General features: G+C 48.6%; 9 protein-coding genes across 9 annotated transcripts; 5 read left to right on the top strand and 4 right to left on the bottom strand.

The window, feature by feature from the left end:
- Positions 1-383: 383 nt before the first annotated feature.
- Positions 384-2,069, top strand: LAJ45_01927 (uncharacterized protein; the record flags this gene model as incomplete). Its single annotated transcript, XM_046111519.1, has 1 exon — positions 384-2,069. The coding sequence occupies one exon, from the start codon at positions 384-386 to the stop codon at positions 2,067-2,069; it is 1,686 nt and encodes a 561-aa protein (XP_045975463.1).
- An 846-nt stretch (positions 2,070-2,915) lies between these two features.
- Positions 2,916-3,953, bottom strand: LAJ45_01926 (uncharacterized protein; the record flags this gene model as incomplete). The annotated part of the gene is made up of 4 exons (XM_046111518.1): positions 2,916-3,170; positions 3,342-3,544; positions 3,599-3,709; positions 3,803-3,953. 4 exons carry the CDS (start codon positions 3,951-3,953, stop codon positions 2,916-2,918), a joined length of 720 nt encoding a protein of 239 aa, XP_045975462.1.
- A 593-nt stretch (positions 3,954-4,546) lies between these two features.
- On the top strand, positions 4,547-5,934 carry LAJ45_01925 (uncharacterized protein; the record flags this gene model as incomplete). The annotated part of the gene is made up of 5 exons (XM_046111517.1): positions 4,547-4,676; positions 4,752-5,003; positions 5,115-5,314; positions 5,383-5,643; positions 5,746-5,934. 5 exons carry the CDS (start codon positions 4,547-4,549, stop codon positions 5,932-5,934), a joined length of 1,032 nt encoding a protein of 343 aa, XP_045975461.1.
- A 700-nt stretch (positions 5,935-6,634) lies between these two features.
- On the top strand, positions 6,635-7,077 carry LAJ45_01924 (uncharacterized protein; the record flags this gene model as incomplete). Its single annotated transcript, XM_046111516.1, has 2 exons — positions 6,635-6,868; positions 6,934-7,077. The coding sequence occupies 2 exons, from the start codon at positions 6,635-6,637 to the stop codon at positions 7,075-7,077; spliced, it is 378 nt and encodes a 125-aa protein (XP_045975460.1).
- A 424-nt stretch (positions 7,078-7,501) lies between these two features.
- LAJ45_01923 (uncharacterized protein) lies at positions 7,502-10,920 on the bottom strand (the record flags this gene model as incomplete). The annotated part of the gene is made up of 8 exons (XM_046111515.1): positions 7,502-8,248; positions 8,311-8,366; positions 8,427-8,860; positions 8,911-9,002; positions 9,054-9,193; positions 9,266-10,046; positions 10,105-10,310; positions 10,365-10,920. 8 exons carry the CDS (start codon positions 10,918-10,920, stop codon positions 7,502-7,504), a joined length of 3,012 nt encoding a protein of 1,003 aa, XP_045975459.1.
- Positions 10,921-11,200: 280 nt separating this feature from the next.
- Positions 11,201-12,139, top strand: LAJ45_01922 (uncharacterized protein; the record flags this gene model as incomplete). The annotated part of the gene is made up of 1 exon (XM_046111514.1): positions 11,201-12,139. One exon carries the CDS (start codon positions 11,201-11,203, stop codon positions 12,137-12,139), a length of 939 nt encoding a protein of 312 aa, XP_045975458.1.
- A 2,511-nt stretch (positions 12,140-14,650) lies between these two features.
- LAJ45_01921 (uncharacterized protein) lies at positions 14,651-16,586 on the bottom strand (the record flags this gene model as incomplete). The annotated part of the gene is made up of 10 exons (XM_046111513.1): positions 14,651-14,946; positions 15,012-15,162; positions 15,219-15,465; positions 15,536-15,588; positions 15,644-15,730; positions 15,804-15,926; positions 15,992-16,031; positions 16,091-16,112; positions 16,184-16,368; positions 16,438-16,586. 10 exons carry the CDS (start codon positions 16,584-16,586, stop codon positions 14,651-14,653), a joined length of 1,353 nt encoding a protein of 450 aa, XP_045975457.1.
- Positions 16,587-18,278: 1,692 nt separating this feature from the next.
- Positions 18,279-20,289, bottom strand: LAJ45_01920 (uncharacterized protein; the record flags this gene model as incomplete). The annotated part of the gene is made up of 5 exons (XM_046111512.1): positions 18,279-18,739; positions 18,790-19,129; positions 19,183-19,711; positions 19,766-20,099; positions 20,172-20,289. The coding sequence occupies 5 exons, from the start codon at positions 20,287-20,289 to the stop codon at positions 18,279-18,281; spliced, it is 1,782 nt and encodes a 593-aa protein (XP_045975456.1).
- Positions 20,290-20,537: 248 nt separating this feature from the next.
- On the top strand, positions 20,538-21,652 carry LAJ45_01919 (uncharacterized protein; the record flags this gene model as incomplete). The annotated part of the gene is made up of 5 exons (XM_046111511.1): positions 20,538-20,561; positions 20,630-20,814; positions 20,946-21,112; positions 21,219-21,470; positions 21,531-21,652. The coding sequence occupies 5 exons, from the start codon at positions 20,538-20,540 to the stop codon at positions 21,650-21,652; spliced, it is 750 nt and encodes a 249-aa protein (XP_045975455.1).
- Positions 21,653-21,941: the final 289 nt, after the last annotated feature.

Raw genomic sequence — 21,941 nt, 5'->3', positions numbered from 1 at the left:
ATCTCATCATCATCAACGTCCCTCCCCACTACTCCCACCATTATTCTCCCCCCTCTCCCCAATCTAGGATAGAGACTTTGCTGCTGCTGCTGTCTATCGGTCATCTAGTCATTTGCCATCTCCTACTCGTCAGTCTCTACTACCCTCACCCACCTTTCCCCCCCACAATACTTATCCCGCTGTTGCATCTGCTGCTGCTGCCGCCGCCAGATACTACTTCAGACTAGGCCGGTGTAGTTACTTTATACTTACAGCCTGTCTCATCACCAGCTCACATTTACCTACCAAACTTGCCCATCCCCCACCACCCCCGGTCCCCCCCCCTAGTCCGCTATTAAACAACAAATACACATCACATATCTCTCCCCACTAAAAGGGGAACAATGACGGAGCAACAGCGGCCGCTATTCGACAAGAGGAACTCTTCGACCTCGTCCGTTCTCAGCGGGGGTAATGGAAATGACAATTCCAATACCACCACCGACCGAGACACGTCCTCAAACGACGAACAGGCCCAGGCCACCCACCAGCCCTCTCGGCAGCATCACCCCAAGAAGCACCAATTCGTCGTCGGCGGCGCGCACTCTCGCCATCACACCCGCGTCCCATCCTACGGGCGCAATTTAAACAAGCTGGGGAAATTGGCCCCGATTGCGACATCTCCGGGCAGCGGTAAGGCACGTGGGGAGGAGAAGGGCAGGTCCTCGGCGAAGCGGGCGACGTTCGAGCTCGGCGGAGACAACCGCCAGAACAGCAACGGGAACAACAGCAGACCAAGCAGCTACAAGGAAGAAGGGTACACAAACGGAAACGCAACGAACACGAGCAACGGGACGACGCCGCCGCTCACTACTGTTGCTACCAACAAGGGTACAAACGGCTTGGTCAAGTCATCAAGCACAAAGTCTCTTGACCGTAAACCAAGAGACGGCGCACGAAGACTAAAACGAGAAGAGAAGCGCGAGAGATCACAGTCCAAATCCCGCGACACTGTACCCCCTCATCCTGCTCCTGCTCCTGCTCCTGCCCCTGCTGCAAGCCGTCACCACTCTGAAGAAGTGCTTGTCGAGATGAATAACAAACGCCAGACCGAAGCGCAGCCACAGACACAGACACAATTTCAGCTCCCTACCCCACCACAGGCAAAGATTCAACCACCACCGCCGCAACACCAGAATCAGCACTTTCAGTCTCAGCATCCATCTCATGCCCCGACGCATGCCCCGACGCATCTGCTCCAGCATACAAAGGCTGGTGGGGCCGCACCCCCCAAGGTCAGCGTTGAGTCCGTGCAGGGCACCCAGCCAACCGTGTTGACCAAGATCCGGCGCACAACCGCGCAGCAGAATGGGGCCTATGTGACCCCTGCGCATTCCCTTCCAGACTCGCATGAGCAACCCCTGACATCGCGATTCATCGATTCTTCGCTGGGAAACTCAAATTCGATATCGCCCTCATCTGCAGCAAAGGCATATGGGCTGTCGGCGTCGTATCGGGAAAGTCTGCCCACAATAGTGTCAACCCCGCCTGACAAGGCGCCGGTTACACCTGTGATCTCATCGCCCAACCCCACATTGGCAACCACAACTGTACCCTCGCGCACGCAGCAGAAGCTATGGCTTCAACGACAATCATCGCAGCACGAGGCCCCCCAACATGTTCAGAACCAAAACAGGATGGGGCCCGGGTCGGAGTGGTATGCGCTGCAGCCACGGGCCCAGAAGGAGTTTGAGCGCGTAAACAGAGAGTACCTGAACACGCGGCGTTTCAAGAATCCCGCCGCACAGAGCATTGAAAGGATCCGGGATAAGCATGCCGAGCGGCGGATCCCGAAGCGCAAGGAGGGGCAGAGCGCGGACGGGGCGGGGGCAATGGGATTGAGCCAGTCGCTGAAGGAGACGGGGGCAACCAAGTCGGCACGGAAGGAGCTGAAGATCGGGTCAAAGGACGACTCGGGCGTGAAGCAGACGGCGACAACGAATGTGAAGGAACGGGATAGGGCAGAGGGGCTGCACGCAATATTGGTGAAGCTGTGGAACACAAAAGAGATGATTCCATCCAATGAATAGTTTCTCCCCCCTCCTTCCTTCCTTCCTTCCTTCCATCCACCATATTCTTACTCTTCTGTATTCTCTCTCGACTTTTTTGATGATTATTACTTAGTGAAGAAGAAGCTTACTTGTTTATTTTGCGCACGGGGTTTCTCTTTTTATTGGTTCTTTTTCCTATTCTTTCTCTTTCAATGCATTTATTTGCTTTGTAATTTAACGTCCCTTTTTTCTCTTTCTCTTTCTGTGTCTGCTGCTCCTGTTTTTTTTTGGCGGCATTGCACACGCATCACGAGCTCTATGCGGTGGGTTGAGGTAGCATTGGGGGGTGTTGGGGGTTTGCGGGGTTGATTGGGGGAAGGGAGGGGAGGGGGGGGGGAGACTACCGTTTTGCCCGAGGGAGTCTGTTTATTTTTTTGTTTTATTATATCATTCATTTTGAGAGATTACGGCGTGTAAGATTAACATTTTTCAAGAGTCCTCCTGATTCCTGCGGGGAAAAAAGGGTGGATTCTGGGACGATTACGAGGTGCCCATGATATTCTATATTTATACCATCATCTTTTGCATCGTTCTACATTTATGTGAGGGGAGGTGAGGGAGGGAGGGGGAGTGATGGGGAGAGAAGGCAAGGTAAGAGAGAAAAAAAACTAGTATAAAAAGGTATCATGGGATTAAATAACTTGTACCTACGCACCCCACAGCCTCCCTCCTCTCCTCCATCTATCCAACCTCCATATAAAACCACTCTACGCCCTCTAGAAGCATACCCCACAACTCTACAATTCTACAACCCACAACTCCACAACTTCCCAACCTCACAACTCCCTAACCCCACAATCCCACAACCCCACAGCCCACCACAGCTCACAACAACGCAGTAATATACTCATCCAGCTCCTTATACGCCGCCTCCAGATCGTCATTAACAATGATCTTGTCGTGGGCCCCCGGCTCGGCCGCATACTCGAGCTCCTTCTGCGCCTGCGTGAGGCGCTTCTGCAGCGAGTCGGGCGTCTCGGTGCCGCGGCCCTCGAGGCGCGCTTTGAGCGCTTCCATGCTGGGAGGCTTGAGGAAGATGAACTTTGCGTTGAGGTCGGTCTTTTTGACTTGTTTTACGCCCTGTGTGTGGTGGTGGTGTGTGTGTTAGTGGCTTTGGTTGGTGGATATCTCAGTAACAGTAACTGCTAGTGGATAGCACCCTACTGCCAGTAGATAGCACCCCCACCCCCCACCCCCCAGTAGACAAACAACCAAACAAAAAACAGATTAGACAGAAAGAGAGAACCCTACCTCCATCTCAATGTCCAAAATACACACCAGCCCCTTGGCAGCCACGTCCTTGACGGCTTCAACACTCGTGCCATAGCAGTTGCCCGAGAACTGTGCGTGCTCGATGAAGGCGCCCTCGGCCACGAGGGCCTCGAAGGCCTCGCGCGTGGTGAAGTGGTACTCGACGCCGTCGGCCTCGCCGGCGCGGGGGAGGCGGGTCGTGTCTTTTGCATCCAGGTTAGTGTGTGTCTGTGTGAGGAGGGAAGGAGGGGGGTTACGAGAGACAGAGAATCCAAAAGTGCCTGGGTGTGCGGCAAAGAGGCGCTTGAGGAGGGTTGATTTCCCGGTGCCGGAGGGGCCGGAGATGACGATTGGGGGCTTTGGGGTTACTGTGCGGCAGGGGGAGCTGTGTATCAGTACTACTGTTCTCTGTGTTTTGTCTGTGTAGTTGTAGAGAGAGAGAGAGAGAGAGAGATTCTCACCAGGTGCCATTCTTGCTGCGGGGTGTTTTATCGTGGTTGTGGTTGTGGTTGTGGTTGTAGCGGTTGTGAGGGTGCGGAGGAGCAGCTTGGAGGAGAAGGATGAGGATGAGGATGAAGAGGAGAAGCGGGCGCGGTTCAGGAGGAAGTGCATGGCGACGACGACGGAGGTGTTGTTCTGCTGCGACTGGGGCCAATCAGCTACTCAATTGCAGACAAGGCAAAGGAGAAGGGCAGGGAAACTGTTGTCTGTCTGTCTGTCTCTCCCCACTTGCTGTATGCAAAAAAGAACACCCGCCCCCACCCAGAGACCCAAAACAGCGTCTGCTCGATTGGCGGGGTCCCTGCCAAGCTCTGACTGCCCCGCCATCACAAACGCAGAGAAAAACGTCACTTTGAGCCCCTCGCACGCCAAACCGCATCCTCTTTTTTGGGGGGGGGCAGAGAGAAAAAAAAACTATTCTTGCTCTAGATAAACACTTAAAAAGCCCCCCACTTACTGTACTCTATCTCTTATCTGCTGGGTACATAGGATCTAATTGATATACATCCCGGGCTAGAAACTAGTTTAGCTGCAAGTTTTCCACGGTGTCTGCCCTACGACTCTCCCGCCAGCTGCTGCCCCGACGCTCTCTCCTCCGCCGCCGCCGCTGCCCTTTCGATAACTACCTGCACCCGCACCCGCACCCGCACCCGCACATCCACATCCACATCCACACCCACACAAGCCCCCTCAGCACCGCCGCAATGGCCGCCTACGCAACCGAACGCCGCATCGCCGAGCTCGCCGTCCAGCGCGCCTGCCTGCTCACCGACAAAGTCTACCACTCGCGCGTCAAGGGCACCGTCACAAAGGGCGACAAGTCCCCCGTCACCAGTACTCTCCTCCCTCTCTCTCTGAGCCTTCCTTCCTCCCCCTCACCCACTATATATTCAACTAACACCCCGCCAGTCGCCGACTTTGGCGCCCAAGCCCTCGTCATCGGCGCCGTGCACACCGTCTTCCCCGCCGACTCCATCGTCGGCGAAGAAGACGCCGAGGTGCTCCGGTCCGAGGCCGACAAGCGCGAGTCCGTGTGGAGCCTTGTGCAGTCCGCCGTCGACGACAGCGCCGTGCTGACGGCCGATATTGGTGCCGTAACGGACGCGGAGGAGATGATGGCGCTGATTGATCTGGGGAACCATGCGGGGGGCTCTGTTGGGCGTGAGTAGCAGTCCACCACCACCACCACCGCATCTACCTGGCTATATAGATAGATAGATAGAAAGTGGTAATAGCGATCATTGGCTGATGAAAGTGGGGGGGGGGGGATAGGGATATGGGCGCTCGACCCAATCGACGGCACAAAGGGCTTCCTCCGCGGCGACCAGTATGCAGTCTGTCTCGCCCTCATCGTCGACGGGTCCGTCCAAGTCGGCGCCCTCGGCTGCCCCAACCTCCCCGTCGACCCCGCGCAGCCAGAAGGCGAGAAGGGTATCCTCCTCTCTGCCGTCCGCGGGCAGGGTGCCACCATCGTACGCCCCCCCTCCCCCTTCCTCACAACCCCTCACTCGCACCAACTAACCCCCCCCCCCCCCCACAGCGCCCGCTCTCGAACCCCTCCGCAACACCCACACCAATCCACATGCGCGCCATCAGCGCGCTCTCCGCCGCCTCCTTCTGCGAAGGCGTCGAGGCGGGCCACTCGTCGCATGGGCAGCAGGCAGCCATTGCAGAGGCGCTGGGAATCACGAATAAGTCCGTCCAGATGGACTCACAAGCGAAGTATGCAACGATTGCGCGCGGCGTGGCCGATATCTATTTGAGGCTGCCGACGAGCGCGACTTATCAGGAGAAGATCTGGGTATGTCTCTTCCTTCTTTTTGTTTCTGTGCCTTGGGTGCTGTGTTATGGAGGAGAGGGCTGGGCTGACTGGATGGATTTGGGGGGGGGGGGGACAAAACAGGACCACGCAGCCGGCTCCCTCATCGTCGAAGAGGCCGGCGGCACCGTGAGCGATGCGCACGGCAACGCGCTCAACTTCGGTGTGGGAAGGACGCTGAGGGAGAATAAGGGCGTGGTGGCCGCGACGAGGAACATCCACGCCGAGGTCATTGCCGCGGTCAAGGCCGAGCTGGCGAAGGCGCAGTTGTAGTGGGGGGGAACATGGAGTGTCACTTGGATGGACTAGAATATAGAGAAGAGAAATATAAACAAAGTGATATATTCTACCCTTTTCCACCCGGGCAGTGTTTTGAGCTGCTGGTGATGGTGGTGATAGAAATGATATCGAGAACCAGTCTGTCTTGGCGGACTCGCCGAGTGACACTCCATGATGCAGTCAGTCAGTAATCAACGCCTGGCATGAGTAATCACCCGGCCACAGCACCATGTTTATTATTTAGTAGCGCACATCTCTGCATATAACTCTAGATAGATGAAGCAGCCCTCTTCTCTTTTCTCTGCGAGCAAGCAGGGTAGAGAAAGAGCCGCAATATCCCTTAGTCTGGCAATGCTGACCCCCCTATAATAGAGGAATTAAATTTGTATGGGAGATCTATTATTTGATAAGAGAGACAACAGGATCTGTTAGTAAAGCCACACAAAAGTTTGCTTTTTTGGGGGGGGGTCAGCATTTTTTGCCAGACGAAGGGATAATTATTAACCTCACCAGCAATGATGTCATCGTGATGTCAAGCGGCCATGGCCGATATATATATATATCAACACTGCCTCTCAAGGCTCTAGAGTAGATACAAGCTCTAAAATACTCTCCACCTCCAGTCACAATTACAACTACTATCACCCACTCCACCAAACCCCCCACATACTCAATTCCCCAATTCCAACCCTCAATGTTCCCCCACCGCCCCCTCCACCGTCTCCTCCCCCGCCTCCCCACCCACACCCGCCTCCTCAGCACCCCCCACACCCAGCAAGGCCGCCCCGTCCCCTCAAAAGACGACATCAACACCTCCTCCAAAGAAAACACGCGCAGCGGCACCAACGACGAGGTCGCGCACGCGGGCGAGGCCGCATACGGGCGGGCCACGAACCCGTTTGAGGAGAAGCAGGTTACTGATAGTGAGGTAGGTCTTTCCTTTCTGCATGTGAATTGGGGGGGGCGACAAGGGCTGACAAGGGCATGGGGCAGGAGAAGACAACAACGCCGGGGTCCCCGCTGGAGGTTTCGCCCGCGAACCCGCAGGTGAGCCATCAGGGTGAGGAGGACAAGTCCCCGACGAGGGGCACGAAGGATGCGAAGAGGACGTCGGGGGGGAGTCGGAATGCTACGTAGAGGGGGGGGGGGAAGCTCTAATTGAGGTATAAAGGCCGGTTTTTATTTTATTTTGTTATTGTTGTATAAATGCATATGGGAGAAGGTTTGGGTTATAAGCTGTGATGATATATTATGCATGACTAGAGAGAGGGGGCCGGACGGGGGTATATATAATGAACAAGTTGATTTTATTAGAGGGGAGGCAGGTTTTTAAAGGGGGGATCTCTCGAAATAAAAATATACTGGATACCCATTATATTATCAATTGAGCTAGCTCTTTGTGATATTCACAATGCTTTGAAAGTGTTCTATTAAGTTACTAATGGAGTATTAATCGACCTTTAATTTTTTACATGTAATCGACTATTGTACTGTGATATCTATTAAATCAATCATTTATCATAGAAAACCCCCAGCCCTCCATATCTTTCACTCACTCTCTCTAAAACCACCCAAGATCTTCCTCTTCAGGGTCTTCATAGAGTTCCTCCTCTTCACTTCCCCCTTCCTCACGAACGGATCCGCCGCCGCCTTGATCCTCATCGTTATCTTCGACGATAAAACCACCACCATCCCCGTCGTTATCATCGACGACAAAACCACCACCTCCTTGGTCAGCGTTGCTATCATCAGCGATAAAACCACCACCTCCATGATCTTTGTCATCAACCATGAACCTCCCGCCGCCGCCATGATCGTTGTTGTCGACTATGAATCCCCCGCCGCTGTCCTCAGCACTAGCAATTGGCGCACCGCCAGGACCAGTAGGATGATCTTCAGCTTCAGTGAAAACCCCACCACCAGATGTCTGGACTTCAGGTTCTGCGAAAAATCCACCACCACCAGAGGCCTCCTGATCTCCAGTTTCAGCGAAAAACCCACCACCCGTATCCACGTTCCCAGCATCCTTGGCCCCATCCCCAGCTGCAGCACGATCATTGACCCCCATGTCCACCTTATTTACCTGCTTCACCTCCTGATAAATCCCCAATCTCTTCCTGATTCTCAGCCCCATCAAGTACCTCCTCCACCGCTTCAATGCCTCAATGCTCTTCTTGTGTTCCTCCGCCTCGTTCTTCTCGTCCAAAAGTGTTCCCATTACTGCCATGACCGCCTCGCGGTATTCCTGTGCGACGACAATGCCGTTCATGACTGGTGCGACTTGGCGGTTTTTGAAATCGAAACCAGTCTATGTTGGTATTACCATCAGTACAAGCCCTATATCGAGAATGGGGAAGAGAGGGTCCTTACCACTGCCTCAGCATAATCGATACCCAGTAATTGAGCAACCTTCACAAGACCCTTATCTACAAGACCCGTAAGCTTCCTATTCACAAGCACAGAGACATCAAAAAATGAAAACCCACAAGGCAAATGCACAGCTCCCTTCGGCACCATCGAAGGCACAAACACATCCAAATTACCAAAACTGTTCTTCGGCACCCTCCCGTAGACCACACTCGGCGGCACATAGAGCTCCGTCTGAAACTCGGCATACATTGCCGACTGTCTAGGCCCGTCATCCCCGCCCCCTTCTTCTTCTTCAGGATCACTGTCCAGGTAGTCATCACTTCTGCCTTTTACGCGCCGGTGGGCGGTGACGTATTTGAGTGGCTGCTCGCCTGCTTTGAGTTCACGTCCCACCCTGTACCATTGCTCGCTGGTCTTGACGACTTTTACGTCTTCTCTTCTATAGATTGTTTCAGTTACTTTGTTGCTCCCAGTGCCTGTTGTGATGGAGCCGACTTTTCGCTCGGGGTGTATTATTTCGCCGCGTTTTAGGTGTCTCTTGAGGGCGAATCTAGTTTCGAGATCAGCAAAGAACTTCAAATTAAGGTTCCCGCATCTTACAGAGGATGATCTTTTAGGTCCTGGATGTTATTAGGTACGGGCTCAACGACCTCCCTGTCCAGTAGTTCTGCAGATTCTAGTTGATCTCGGTCCTAGTACGACTTAGGTCTTGAATATTTTAAGAGGGTGATTGAAATGCGTACCATTTCCCATCCTCGTTGGAATACTCGAAGCACACGGTCCCACCATTCTAGTCCGCCTTTGGTGGACGAGACTCTCAGCTTTCTAGTCTTTCCATTGAAGCTCTTTACATATCGCCTTGTTACGTCCGTAGCCTGACCCTCTAATTGGAATTTCAAAGAGAGTTAGCTTGCCAGCCTGTGATCAATTTATTATACGAAAAGCTTATACGAACCCTCTTCAAAAGCAACTACATAACACATGGAATTTTCCCCGTCCGCAATCGGAGGCTCAAGTCTACTCGGCTTTCCAATAGTAGATGTTACCAGAGGGTCCACAGCAACCCACTTCTGTGTTGCCGTATTCCATGCCTCAACCCAGTAAACTGGGTACGGGTCTTCCCAGGCTCGGAGGCGGGCTGGAGGTTTTTCTGGTATGGGAGCTGTGACGAGTGGCTCTCGAAACCCGGGTCTTCTCAAACCCCCTCTCCTTCCTCCTAGTGACGGCCCTTCTGGCGCCGGTCCAGGGCCGCCAAATCTATTGTCGACTTGCATCTCTCTAGCATTATCCCTGGCAGCAGCTTCACTAACGCGGAAATCTGCAATTATTTGTGCTGCTTTGGGCAGAGCCTGCTTGTCCTGGAAAGTGAACGACAACGGCTGAAGGGAGCATACCAGCCTGCAGGTCACTCCAACAGAGCAAAGTAACGCACAGAAAATCTGGGCCCCTAGGTCTCTCGAGCCTGAAAGACCTATTGAAGCGGCCTGGAATTCAACTAGCCTCATGGGAGGATCTCCGCTCCTTGGAGGGCACGAGAGCATTTCAACTATCGCTTCATTATCACGCCAGCGCGGTTTCGACAGTCCCTTGTTTGTGATTCGGAATCTTCTTTTCCACATCTCTGATACTTTTCGTAATCCTTCATTAAAACTCCATGAGCGTCTAAACTGCTGGTCATTTGGGTTTGGGTTGAGCAATGATAGGATCTCTCTATTTACTAGAGGTCTCAGATTATCCTATAAGTTGATACTTAGCGTGTTAGTACTAATAAGGACCCATTGTTGTTTAAATTACCTTTACAGCTGAGTTGTTACACCATCGACTCCTCTGATATACATGTATGAGGAGGCACAGAATGTGCATTTTGTGAATCTCGAGTCGAATGCGACGGTCAACGGCTGTTATCACTCGTCTTACCGGGCCGGACTTTCGTTTTTCTTTTGGATCTAGAATGAGCTCTAGGGTCTTAGGTTCAGGGGGTTCCTCAAAGCGTTTTATTGCTGTACAAACTGTTAGCGAAGGCATATAACGAATGACTTGGTCGCAAGACAGACGTTTACTAATATCGACTTCTTCCCAATCTTCTTCTTCACTCTCATCTTCATCCGTGGTGGCAACTTCATCCTCCTCGTTATTTATATTGACCTCTTCTTCTTCTAAAAGTTGCCCCGGGTGCTCCTCTGAGTCTTCATGAAGAACACCTTTCCCTTTATCTTTACTGTTTGATGGACCCGATTCACTTTTAAAATTCTCTACCGCTTTCCGTCTCTTAGCAGGCCTTCCCTCAGAATCCGAGAGCTCTTGCTGCTGCTGCTGCCTGTTCCTTGTAGGGCCGACTACTTCGGCTACCATTTCTCGATAAATACCGACATCTTGCATTTCATCCTGTGCCCTAGCATTCCTGCCCGCTCCTCTAGCTCTTCGGATGGTGGTGGTACTCCCTCGAGCGGTTCTTTTGTTATTAGGTCTTGTGCGGTTAGCTGAGACATTTTCCCCTGTCGCAGCTGCACTGGCACCAGATCCAGAAGCTTGGGTTGTGGGTTGAGATCTTGTGCTACTTCTCGTTTCGCGAGTACTACCGCTGCCACCGCCGCGTCGTTTTGGCGGCATTATGAATTAATTGGGCTGTTGTGGTTTGGAGGTGAAATACATGTAAAGAAGTATTGACACGCTCAAAGGGAGGGAACGGTGGGAAGACGCGGCGGTTATGACTCTGCCGAATCCCTGCCCTGATGACGACATGCGTGCAACAGCACCTTATGTAAACATGGCGAGTGATAGTAGATGATTCGATGTTCCACAAAAGCTTAAATCTCACACTCCATGATCCTAATAATTCGGGGTCGAAGAAGGGACACATCTTTCTAATTAAACATCAGTGGTTCTTGAGATGAAGACATTTTCTAGCCCCAGCGGATTTCTATATCTCATTTTAATTACAATCACCTTATTATCCAAATCTCTTGCCTTCTCTCTCTCCTTCCCTCGCACCCAAGGAAAGAGTCCTTCTATCTTAGAGGCCCAGACTACAGATCATGAAAATGATGTTCTATCTGAAGCTCTCTCCCGAGCATTCCCCCCCTCGTATGGCCACAATCCAGCCTATGTAGCAGCTCTTGCAGTTTTCCGTGATCTCGAATCGAAAACATTCTGCCACAGGACTGCTGCAGCATCCCTAGTTTCCGACTGCAGCACCATTGAAGGTAAAAACGATATCCTCAAGATTACTTACGCAGCCCAGCTGGCCGTTTGTGAGTTTGAAGCTACCGGAATCAAGTATCCTCGGGAATGCCAGAGCTTGGATGGTAGCCCGTTGCGAGAGACAAGAGTTATGGAGTGCGTTAGGAGATTGGAGGAGCGTCCGCAATGGTGGACTACACTCAGTAATAATATACAAAGCGCTGTTGTTATGTGCTCAGCGGTCAGACACGAGATCGAGAAAGGTACGACCTTGATTCTTATCAGCAGCCGTCATCTTGCTAATCGGGGTCATACAGACGAGATTCTGATTCTCCATAAGAACATAACCAAGACTCAAAAGTCTCTATTCTCGGCATTGTCTACGTCTTTAGAGGATGTTTGGGAGTCGATAACAGCACAGAAAAGCTTCGGGGGTATCTGGAAAACCACATTAAATGACGTGTTAGATGATCTGGCTGAGACCAGGGGGAAGGTTATGGACGCGTTGAGGGATGCCGAAGCCAATGCTACCGGTATCATTAAAAGTTTAACCCAAGAACTAGAGATTAGAAAGAAAGAACAAATACAGACAGTTAGTGAGCTGGATCAGGTACAGACATCGATCCCGAGAACATTTGAAATAACCTGACTGATAGAACGGGTTAGCTTGTTCGTGGAGCGATAAATAAATTCCAGGAGTTAGGGGAACGTTCAGAAAGAATAACGGGAGTGGTTGAGACGGCAATGGTAGATCTATCTACTGATGTTAACGCAAAGAGAGGGGCCATCGAGCAGAGCTTACATTTAATTCATCGAGTATGCTTATTACACTCCCGACGAAAGTGGTGATATTGAATCTAACGGCTCTACAACAGATTAGTTCTCAATTTTATGTTGACTTCAACTCGTCAGTTGATAATATGCTGCGTACAGTTGACAATCTCTCAACTAGAATAGTACTTATACCTTCCAATTATTCATTGCAGCCAAACCTCCTGACATGGCTACATAAAAGATCGATTCATCTGTGAAACTTGAAACTCTTGCTAATACGTTTGACTCACATTTATCGGTGAGTTTGTGAGATCAGTAAGTGTAAATTGAGGTGTAACTAGCTAATCAAATTTACAACTTACAGCTTTTTGACTCAATCTCAAGCTCTTATACCAAACTCACAAAAAATCACGTAACTCTCACAAAATCTCTCGTTAAACAGGAGCAAACACAGCAACGATTATTCTCTTCATTGGAAAAGACTCATGACAGAGCAAATATTACGTTCGTAAATTTATTGAAAATGATGGATAATCTTAGCCAAAGTCTGGATCAAACAAGTACAACAATCCATTCCTGGAGGGCTAATGGACCCGACTGGGCTAGAATACCAATAAGCTCCATCATGTTTATATCAGGGATATTATTCGCAAAGGGATGGGAGAAAGTTATCTTGATTTCCCTCGGTGCTTTAGGTTTGTCAAATACTCGTTAATCTGTCCCCCTTACTAACTAGCTGAATATAGTTATCATAGTGATAATTATTTTTATTGGGTTCGTTCAATTCAATGGTGGAGGATTCCTCGGGGTGTTCGGCCATGGCGTTTTTAGGAAACTACCCTCTACGGTCGAACCCTTTATCGGCGAGAACCTCGATAACACTGGTCGTGTGGTAGTATCATCACATTGGCTTTGGCTCGGCTGTTTTATGATAATCATTATGGCGATATGTGGAATATTTTGCTTTTCATTATCTCGGTCCCGATCCATGACCTTGGTCAAAGGTTTTGATTAGATCGGTGCATTGGCTTTAAAATGTTGGATATTGGTTGCATGAAGTACTTATGTACACATTTTTAAGAAAATAAAGGGGATGGGTGTTGCTAGAGCTTATATAAATAACTTTAACTGCGGTCTGTGGACAGTCTAGAAAGTATCTCTTGTTCGCGGCCTATGACGTTTTTATGGACCAGGTAAACTTTTTTTAGCCCAACCCAGCGCTCGATTTACTCGGAGAGCTTTTTGAGTCAAATTTTGGCCCATTCAAGGAACCTCCACCCCACGATCAGGCCAATCTCGAGTCCATTCTGATATATGGTATATATAAAAAAAAAAAAAAGCTCTTGTATTTCATCAAATCTAGATCAGATTCCGATTGATTGATAGTCGTCTAAATTTGGTATAATAGAAGGTTAGTATGTATGTAGGGCAATGAGATATATTTGGGTACATGTATCTCTTGTACTCTTCGAAGCTTCCCAACGTCATTGACCTTCGTAATTAAAAGCTCACCTGACGGTGCCTACCCTTACAAGATACATGTATTTACACCCAAAGTTTGGCAACTGTTACTTACCCGTTTATAGGAGTAATACTCTATACTAAGTAGTCTTCTGGGACGAACTGGTCCATGATTCGCGGGTGGGCTGGCTCCCTGGGTGGACTAAAGGACAATATCGAGTGACAGTTCATGACTGCGTGCGGGTCTTGGCAGCACAGTATTAATATTGATCCCATGCAGCGGAGTTAGATTTCAATCAATCCAAATTTACCACTCACAAACCCTAGCTCGCCTAGACCACTGAACCTTCTCGAGTGCTTTTCAAAGCAAATACCCCTAGACCTCTTGACGCGGTAGAAGAATTCGTCGTGGCGTATCCATGCCAGGGCAATTGGAGCCACGTCCCCGAGGAGTATACCTTATATAACCTGGTTTGCTTAAACAGGGAGGGTGAATGCCTGGAGTATAAGATAAATACAGCCACTCTGCGAAGGTATGTGTGACTATATATCTTGAGCACAAGGCGTTTCAAAGAAGCGCTCTCCAGCGTAACTAAAGACATCAGTTGATTATTTCATATTCCAATCACAAATACCACTCAATAATCAACATCCAATATTTGCCGATAACACCAACAGTGCCTTTAAGGATAACAATCAGCAAATCTTCACTGACTAGCAGCTTTGGGTCTCGATACAATGTGATCTTTCTGGGCACGGACACAGGCCACATGTTTCTGCGAATAAGCTTAAGCGCTGCTTGCTTTGGTACCTTCTCAATGGACTTAGAAATATGGTATTATATAGCTCCAGATTATCTAGCAGATTATTTCAAAAGCTAATAAATTTAAAACTCCTCACATCCTGGAAGACCTTCTAATAATCTTTATAAACCGTTCTTCCCGCCTTCGTAGCTTTCTACGTCATACTCGTCGGGATACTCCTCAATGATCCTCTTAAGCTGCTGTAACTGTTCGTTCAAGTCCTCGCTCGGTTTCTCAAAGATATCAAGAAATAGATTCTTGATAGCTGGCTTCTTTTCTTTCTCGGCACGTGCAAAGGCTTGTAGCACTTCTTTGCGCAGATTTGTCCGAAGCTGTGTCTCTTCATCAGCTGACCACCAGGATCTAAGTTCAAGCCATTTTCGCATCCTCGTGATTGGATTATCTCGTCGTTTCCAGTCTGTACCGACAACCATTAAGTTAGCAATCATGACTTTTAGGCCATCTCCAGAAAGGGAAATATACCCTCGACTTCCACTTTCGCTCTATAAGCAAACGAATCATCACTTGTCGAGTGATGTGAAACGCGGTACGACATAGCCTCAATCAAGACTGGTTTTTGGCTGGTCATGGCAATATTTCTCGCCTGTTTCGTCACTTCCATTACTGCCATGATCTACCAATTCAACCGTCAATAAAGAATGCATTATTATCCTTGATCGACTGACTTACATCATTCCCGTCAACTCTGATGGTATCAATACCATAGCCTACGCCTCTACTTGCAATGCCATCTCCCTTGTATTGCTCCAAGGTAGGCGTACTGATAGCGTACCCGTTGTTTCTACAAATGAAAACAACTGGACAGGATCTCGTTGCAGCAATGTTAAGTGCTGCATGAAAGTCGCCCTCCGAGGCAGCACCTTCACCGAAATAGCAAACAGCTATACGATTTTCGCCGGAGAGCTTTAGAGCATATCTATTTTGAGAGGGATTTGTTAAGTATAATTCGTGACATGAGAAGTTTTTAATGTGATAGATATCCTTACGCTGCGCCTACTGAATGTGGGATTTGAGTTGCAAGGGGAGAAGAAATCGAGTGCTTAATAATATTGGTTAGGCCATTGTTTACGTGAATAAAATGGGTCTATCCTTACTAGGTATAATCTCTCACTCATGTAATGCACGGGCATGTTCCTTCCTTTCCCATAATCAAATCTATTCGAAAATAACTGATTCATAAACTAGTGCATCCAATAATTCTCATTAGTATTGTCAAAGACCCACATAAGAAGTCTCCCTAAGTAAATTCCATACCTCGTCTAGTGTAAAGCCCCTGTACATCATTACACCTTGCTCTCTATACTGGGAGAAAATGATATCGTTGTCTGCTAATGCAGCAGCGGATCCGACTGCTATACCTTCTTCGCCGGCAGAAACCTAGATAATTTAGTATAAAAAAAAGAACAATTTGTGGATTCGCCCAAAGCTAAGAAATTCTGTACCATGTAGAAGCTTATTCTTCCTTGCCGTTGGGATTCATACCTACGAATGACCGGAGTAAGAAGCTAAAATTAATATAACTCTGATATTGGAAGACCTACATAAGTAAATCCATAACACTAGCTATACATAACATTCTTGTATCAGCAATGTCACTCGCTATGTCCCATTGCATTCGTGGGAGGGTGATTTACTAGCAACCATATCCCTATACATCTTCAAAGCCTTTTCTTTACTCAAGTCCGGCTCTCTGCTGGTATCTAACAGAGCCCCATTGGTATCGATCAGCCTGTACGTTGGTATCGCTGGTGTATCTTCCGATTTCTGGAATTTGAGAGTATTCGAGAACTTTGAGTTGAGGGCGCCAGGGAAATGAACACTATTTCGTGGTAAGAAAAATTGAAAGAATTAGCATTTAGTATGAAGCTTGAGGTTTTAGGGAGTTAACCTGTCAGAATGGGGCGGCTGGCGTACACCTGCATTCTGCAGAGCTCGGCTTGAGGATACAAAAGGGCGTCCGAAAGCTACTTTAGGGCGCTGTGTAAGGGCCCGAATCGAAGTTGAACGAATGCATTTCTTTAAAGGGGTCGTTAACATAATTGTAGACAAATTGCGATGTTCTGAAAGCTAAACGTTGTATCTAAGTGTTGAAGCGGAGCTACAGGGAATTGGGGTCACAAGAACTACAACAAAATCCGGGGTTCGGTTATTGCCGGGGTTGAGCCACAGGGGTTGTATAACCTATAGTAAGCATAGATCTAAGATAACCACTACTTTAACCGTCCCAAGTGTACTATATGTGGCGCAGAGACAAAACCCCGAAAAGAGCTCGCTGTAGCAAGCCATGACGAGCTACAGCTACCCGCTCTAGATTGCTCGGAAACAGAGGAAAAAATAACTTATTGCCTACATGTGGTTGGTTGGTAAATATTATGATTTACAATGCTGCGTGATCCTTCACTATGTAGGAATGGGACTATACTAAAGTACATACATACTAGCAGTTGGCTGGACTCGCGAGCGCAAGTTCCTTTTACTACATGTACTTAACTCTGCCTTCAAGTTTCGTGCCTTTCGTGCCCCCCCACTCAGGGTTCTCCCCCGCCAGTGAAGGGACGACTTAACCCGTTGCCAGTTGATGATTCCCCCATATACCATCGATACCCCCGTTGACCTCCTCCTACAGATACCTCCTTTAAGGTATCGATCGATCTCTTAATACCACCCAGTTAATACAATTTAATGATTAATACAATTTAATGATTAGACCAGCTTGCCCATCAGCGAGCGTCCACCAAACTTTGGTGGGTGGCAACCGTTGCATCCTGGGGGTAGCGGGCAAAATAGCGGGCAAGCTGGGCATTTTGGGTGGTGGGCTGGTTGCTATGCAGGGTCAGGGTTTCCGCTCTCGACCAATGAGAGGTCTCGGGTGCGCGAAAGAATTAACGACAGTACATATTAGACTAGGGTGTACCACCTCGCAACCGCGAGTTGTTGGTTTCTGAGTATTGGAAATATTGGAATATTGGAAGTTCGATGGGGTGGACTCCAAACCCTCTACCCCCACCTCCACCTCCTCCTGCTCTCCCAGATCTTCTACTCAACCTTCCACTCCATCCAGCTCCCACTGCTACCAGTGCTCTTAGTTAAAAAAAAAAAAGAATTAAATGGATTCTATCTTTAAATATTAGTGCATGAACTGTAGAGCTTCTGCAGCATTATATTTTGGCGGGGTGGGATGGTTGCAGTGCAGAAGTCAGTGGGGTTAGGGGTTACAGCTCTCGACCAATCAGATGCCAGAGAGTTTAGAAAAATTGTTAATCTAGTACATAATAGATGTACATGTATCTAGGCGAGTCATACTCCATGATTGGTGACAAAAACAGACTCTATAAAGTACCGAATCAGAATCCATGAAGTAGCAATATCGACAAATTTCCGCGACATTACTCCGAAGGCTCAATGCTAATATGAGAGCACATGGTTCATAGGATGTCGGCCAGTACTTGGTCGCAGAGTAATTGTTATAGGACAGGCGACCCATCTGTCTCCGACATCTGGGGCATAATTCAACGTGGTTTAAACTTGATCCCGTTCACCCCCAGCGCCACCAATCTCTACTTAGATCCTTCCTGCAATTTGTCTTAACACGGAAACAATAAAAAGCTTTCATGCTGGCATAAACTAATTTCTCTAGGTATATCGAGATGTCAATTCTTACAAGTACATACTTAAAGCCCAATAAGCACCGATACGCATTGCGCGGATTAATAGAAATCTGCGGGAACCTTAAGGCAATCCTCCACCATCAGGCCCTGATGGTTTCCCACCCTCTTCTCCTTCATCTTCCTTTTTAATAATGTGCCCCAATAGTCCCCTTTTGCTCACAATCTTTGCCCTTTCGATCAGAGCTTCCTCTTCCTTCAGCATGTCCTTGGCCCTTTGTTCTTCTCCTCGAAGCCTCCATTGATCTTTTCTAACAGCAGCTTCTCGATCTCTTATAGCTCGTGCTTTCCGTTCCAACTCCTCTTTAGCCTTCTTTTCCGCTTCATTCATTGGAGCCTCTGAAAGTGTGGCAAGATGATCCTTAATTATTGCATCGCGTATCTTCTCGGGGGAAGTAACATAGCGCACATCTATTAGGATTGACTCCGGAAGGTCCTCGAGTGATGTCAGACGAGATAACTCAGAATTGGATCTAAGAAGCTTCTTTAAGTCATTTTCACGGAGTGACTCGGAAATTTTCATATCTAACAAACGTCAGTCACGATGTGGCAAAGACGATATTGAAGTGACCCACGTGAAATATAGTCCCTGTACATCTTTTCCTTCTCTTTATCGGCGAGTTTTGTGTCCTTCATTTCTGACACTTTCTTGAATTTCCTCTTGAATTCTGGCCAATAAAGCTTTGCGCTTGCGTTTTCTTTCAAAAACGCCCAAAATGAGATTTTGGGGTCCACCTTTTTCTGCTTTGCTTTTTCAGCCTTGATCTCTGCTATGCGATCCTTGCACCACTCTGTAAAAACATCCTTGCGGCGTTTTGTAGTTGTTACGAGAACATAGCGATTATCCTCGACGATCCTTGGCATTTCGGCGTCCCATGTGCTATAAGGGTTGATCTTGTAATCGTCCAACATTTCCTAGGCAGTTTATTAGCAACTCAACTCCCCAATACTGGATTTTAGTCACATACTTTGAATGAGTTAATATTATCCTCCGCTATCATATCTTCTCCTTCTTCAAAATCATCTTCCTCGAAACCGTATTCTTCAGCCATGGCCTCTAATTGCCACGCCACATCGTCTTCTGTAAACTCAACTGCTTCTCCGGTCTTCAACCTCTTATTCCCGTGGGCGTCATGCTCGTCTTCACTTCCCTCCTCCTCTTCTTCCCCTTCTTCATCTTCCTCATCTTCCTCCTCTTCGTTAATATCTGCAGCTCCGGTGCCATCCTTGCCCTCGGTTTCTAGAGCAGCCGGCGCCAGTCTTTTGATTCCCCGAGGCTCTGACACCTCTTGTTTGAGACCATCGGTATCAGAAGCAAGTTTCTTCTTAGCCTTCAATTCCTTTGTTGCTTCATCCTCGGGTGGCATGGTGTCTATAACAGCCTGTACATCTTCTGGGACCTTCCACAACGATACTTTTGTCTCCGTATTGTGCACAAAAGTTCTGCCTAATTTTGTTTTTACAAGGACCCATGGTGTCGCGCCTGGGATGGTACGTCTAGAAAGAACAAGTAAGTATCTGAACAATCATTCAAACGAGACATGATATTACTTTGACTTTGGGCGATCTGGTTTCTCTTCCGGCTTTTGGCGGTGTTGGCGCTGATTACCGAATCTACCGCCCCTACCCATCCACCCACGGCCACGATTTTGATCATGGCCGAACTGCTGTTGTGGTGGTGGGAACTGCTGGTTCGGGAACTGCTGTTGGTTGAATTGACCACCATAATACCCTCCGGGAGGTTGAGAAAAGCTGGGATAAGGACCTGGAGCTGGGTACGGACCCGGAGTTGGACCAGCGGCGAAAGGGGCTGGCGCGGGCGTTGGCGCGACGGGGCGAGTATAAGTCGAGGTCTTTGTAGCGGCGTTATAGTAATAAGAGTGACCTGCCAGCTCTTAGATATCTAAAAAGTTTCGAAGCAGCGATCAAAAGTCGCAGAAAAGCTAAGGAGACTTACCTGTAGGAGCTTTGTGTTCGGTCCACCCAGGCGCAAGCATCGGAGGTCTAGGTGGAGGAGGAGGCCGATTGAAGGATCCAGGGTTTGGAGGGCAATTAGGAAGATTAAAAGATGCCATGACGAGATGATTATCGTGTATTTTCGTATGGCTGGTGGTGTACAGAAGCAGTTTACAGAATCTGGGACTGCCGGGGGTTCATGTTATTTATCTGGCACGGACGCTTTTTGAGATCAAAGGCCGAGCTGAGACATCCACAAGCCTTGGCATAACGCCCACCTCGTCCCACCAAACAACGTTCATCTGCCCCTCAGTCATCACCCTTTTCTCCATTTCAGCAAGTCGAGAATCAATAAAGTTCCCTCAAAATGTCCAGACGCTACGATTCCCGAGTACGTCCTTCTGCATATCCTCCCAAATCATCTGTGATAAGGTCAAACTGATTGATATTCTTCCGTAGACAACAATCTTCTCCCCCGAAGGTCGACTTTATCAAGTCGAATATGCTCTAGAAGCCATTTCTCATGCCGGAACTGCTCTGGGAATCTTAGCAAAAGATGGAATCGTCCTTGCCGCCGAAAGGAAGGTGACGAGTAAGCTGTTGGAGCAAGATACCAGCGCTGAGAAGCTGTACATCTTGAACGAGTTAGTAACACATCCAGTCAATACGTTCCATCATCAAAGAATCTTAAGCTCCAAGAGCTTATGATGCTCGTGATAAAAAAAGTGATGAGAACCTTTGAAACTCTAGCTGACGGACCGATTCACCATCGCAGCAATATGATCTGTGCTGTTGCCGGAATGACTGCGGATGCCAACATTCTCATCAACTATGCTCGACAGGCTGCTCAAAACTATCTCCTAACATACAATGAAGATATTCCATGTGAACAGCTTGTTAGGAGACTATGCGATCTTAAGCAGGGCTACACACAGCACGGAGGTAATAATTCCGGCAAACCAACCCCGCACCCCGCCTTACCCCACATTAGTCAAATACACCCTTTGTCGTCACTATCAACTGACTCGCAATTTTTGTTTGAAATTAGGCCTGCGTCCCTTCGGCGTTTCATTCATCTATGCGGGCTACGACTCGCAGCGCGAATTTCAACTTTACCAGTCCAATCCTTCTGGTAACTATGGCGGTTGGAAAGCCACCTCGGTTGGTGCGAATAACGCCTCAGCGCAGAGTTTACTGAAGCAGGATTACAAGGAGGACTGCGACTTGAAGGAAGCCTGTGGGATTGCTGTCAAGGTGCTTAGTAAGACCATGGATAGCACTACCCTAAGTAGCGAGAAGAGTAAGACAGCAAATCTCGAACACTATTCTGCAGGTTCAATACTGATAATCTATTCTTAAGTTGAATTTGCGACCGTTGGTAAGACAGCCGAAGGCAAGGTTTATCATCACCTATGGACCGCAGACGAGATCCAGTCACTCCTAAAAGAGCAGGGCTTGGCAAAGCAGGAGACAGAGGAATAATCGACTGGACAAAATCATGGTTTCGATAGTCTGCCAATGAGTAATGAAATTCTCGGCGCATCTGAACGTTAGACCTTGTCACTACTGTATCGTTGCTTGATGATACCCTTTCCAGTTCTGGAAATATAACATCCATTGGCTCATGAAATTTTCCCCTTATATCCAATTATTATAGGGTCAAGGATATTTTACTCGTGTTTTCAAGCATCAAGAGGCAAAGAGCCAAAATATATAGCCACTACACAATTCGGATAAGCAAAACTACGGAGAGGTACATCATAAAGTATAG

This window comes from Morchella importuna (assembly GCF_003444635.1).
Source record: "Morchella importuna strain M04M26 chromosome Unknown Morimp01GS003, whole genome shotgun sequence".
NCBI lineage: Eukaryota > Fungi > Ascomycota > Pezizomycetes > Pezizales > Morchellaceae > Morchella > Morchella importuna.
This window is presented reverse-complemented; position numbering and strand designations above follow the sequence as displayed.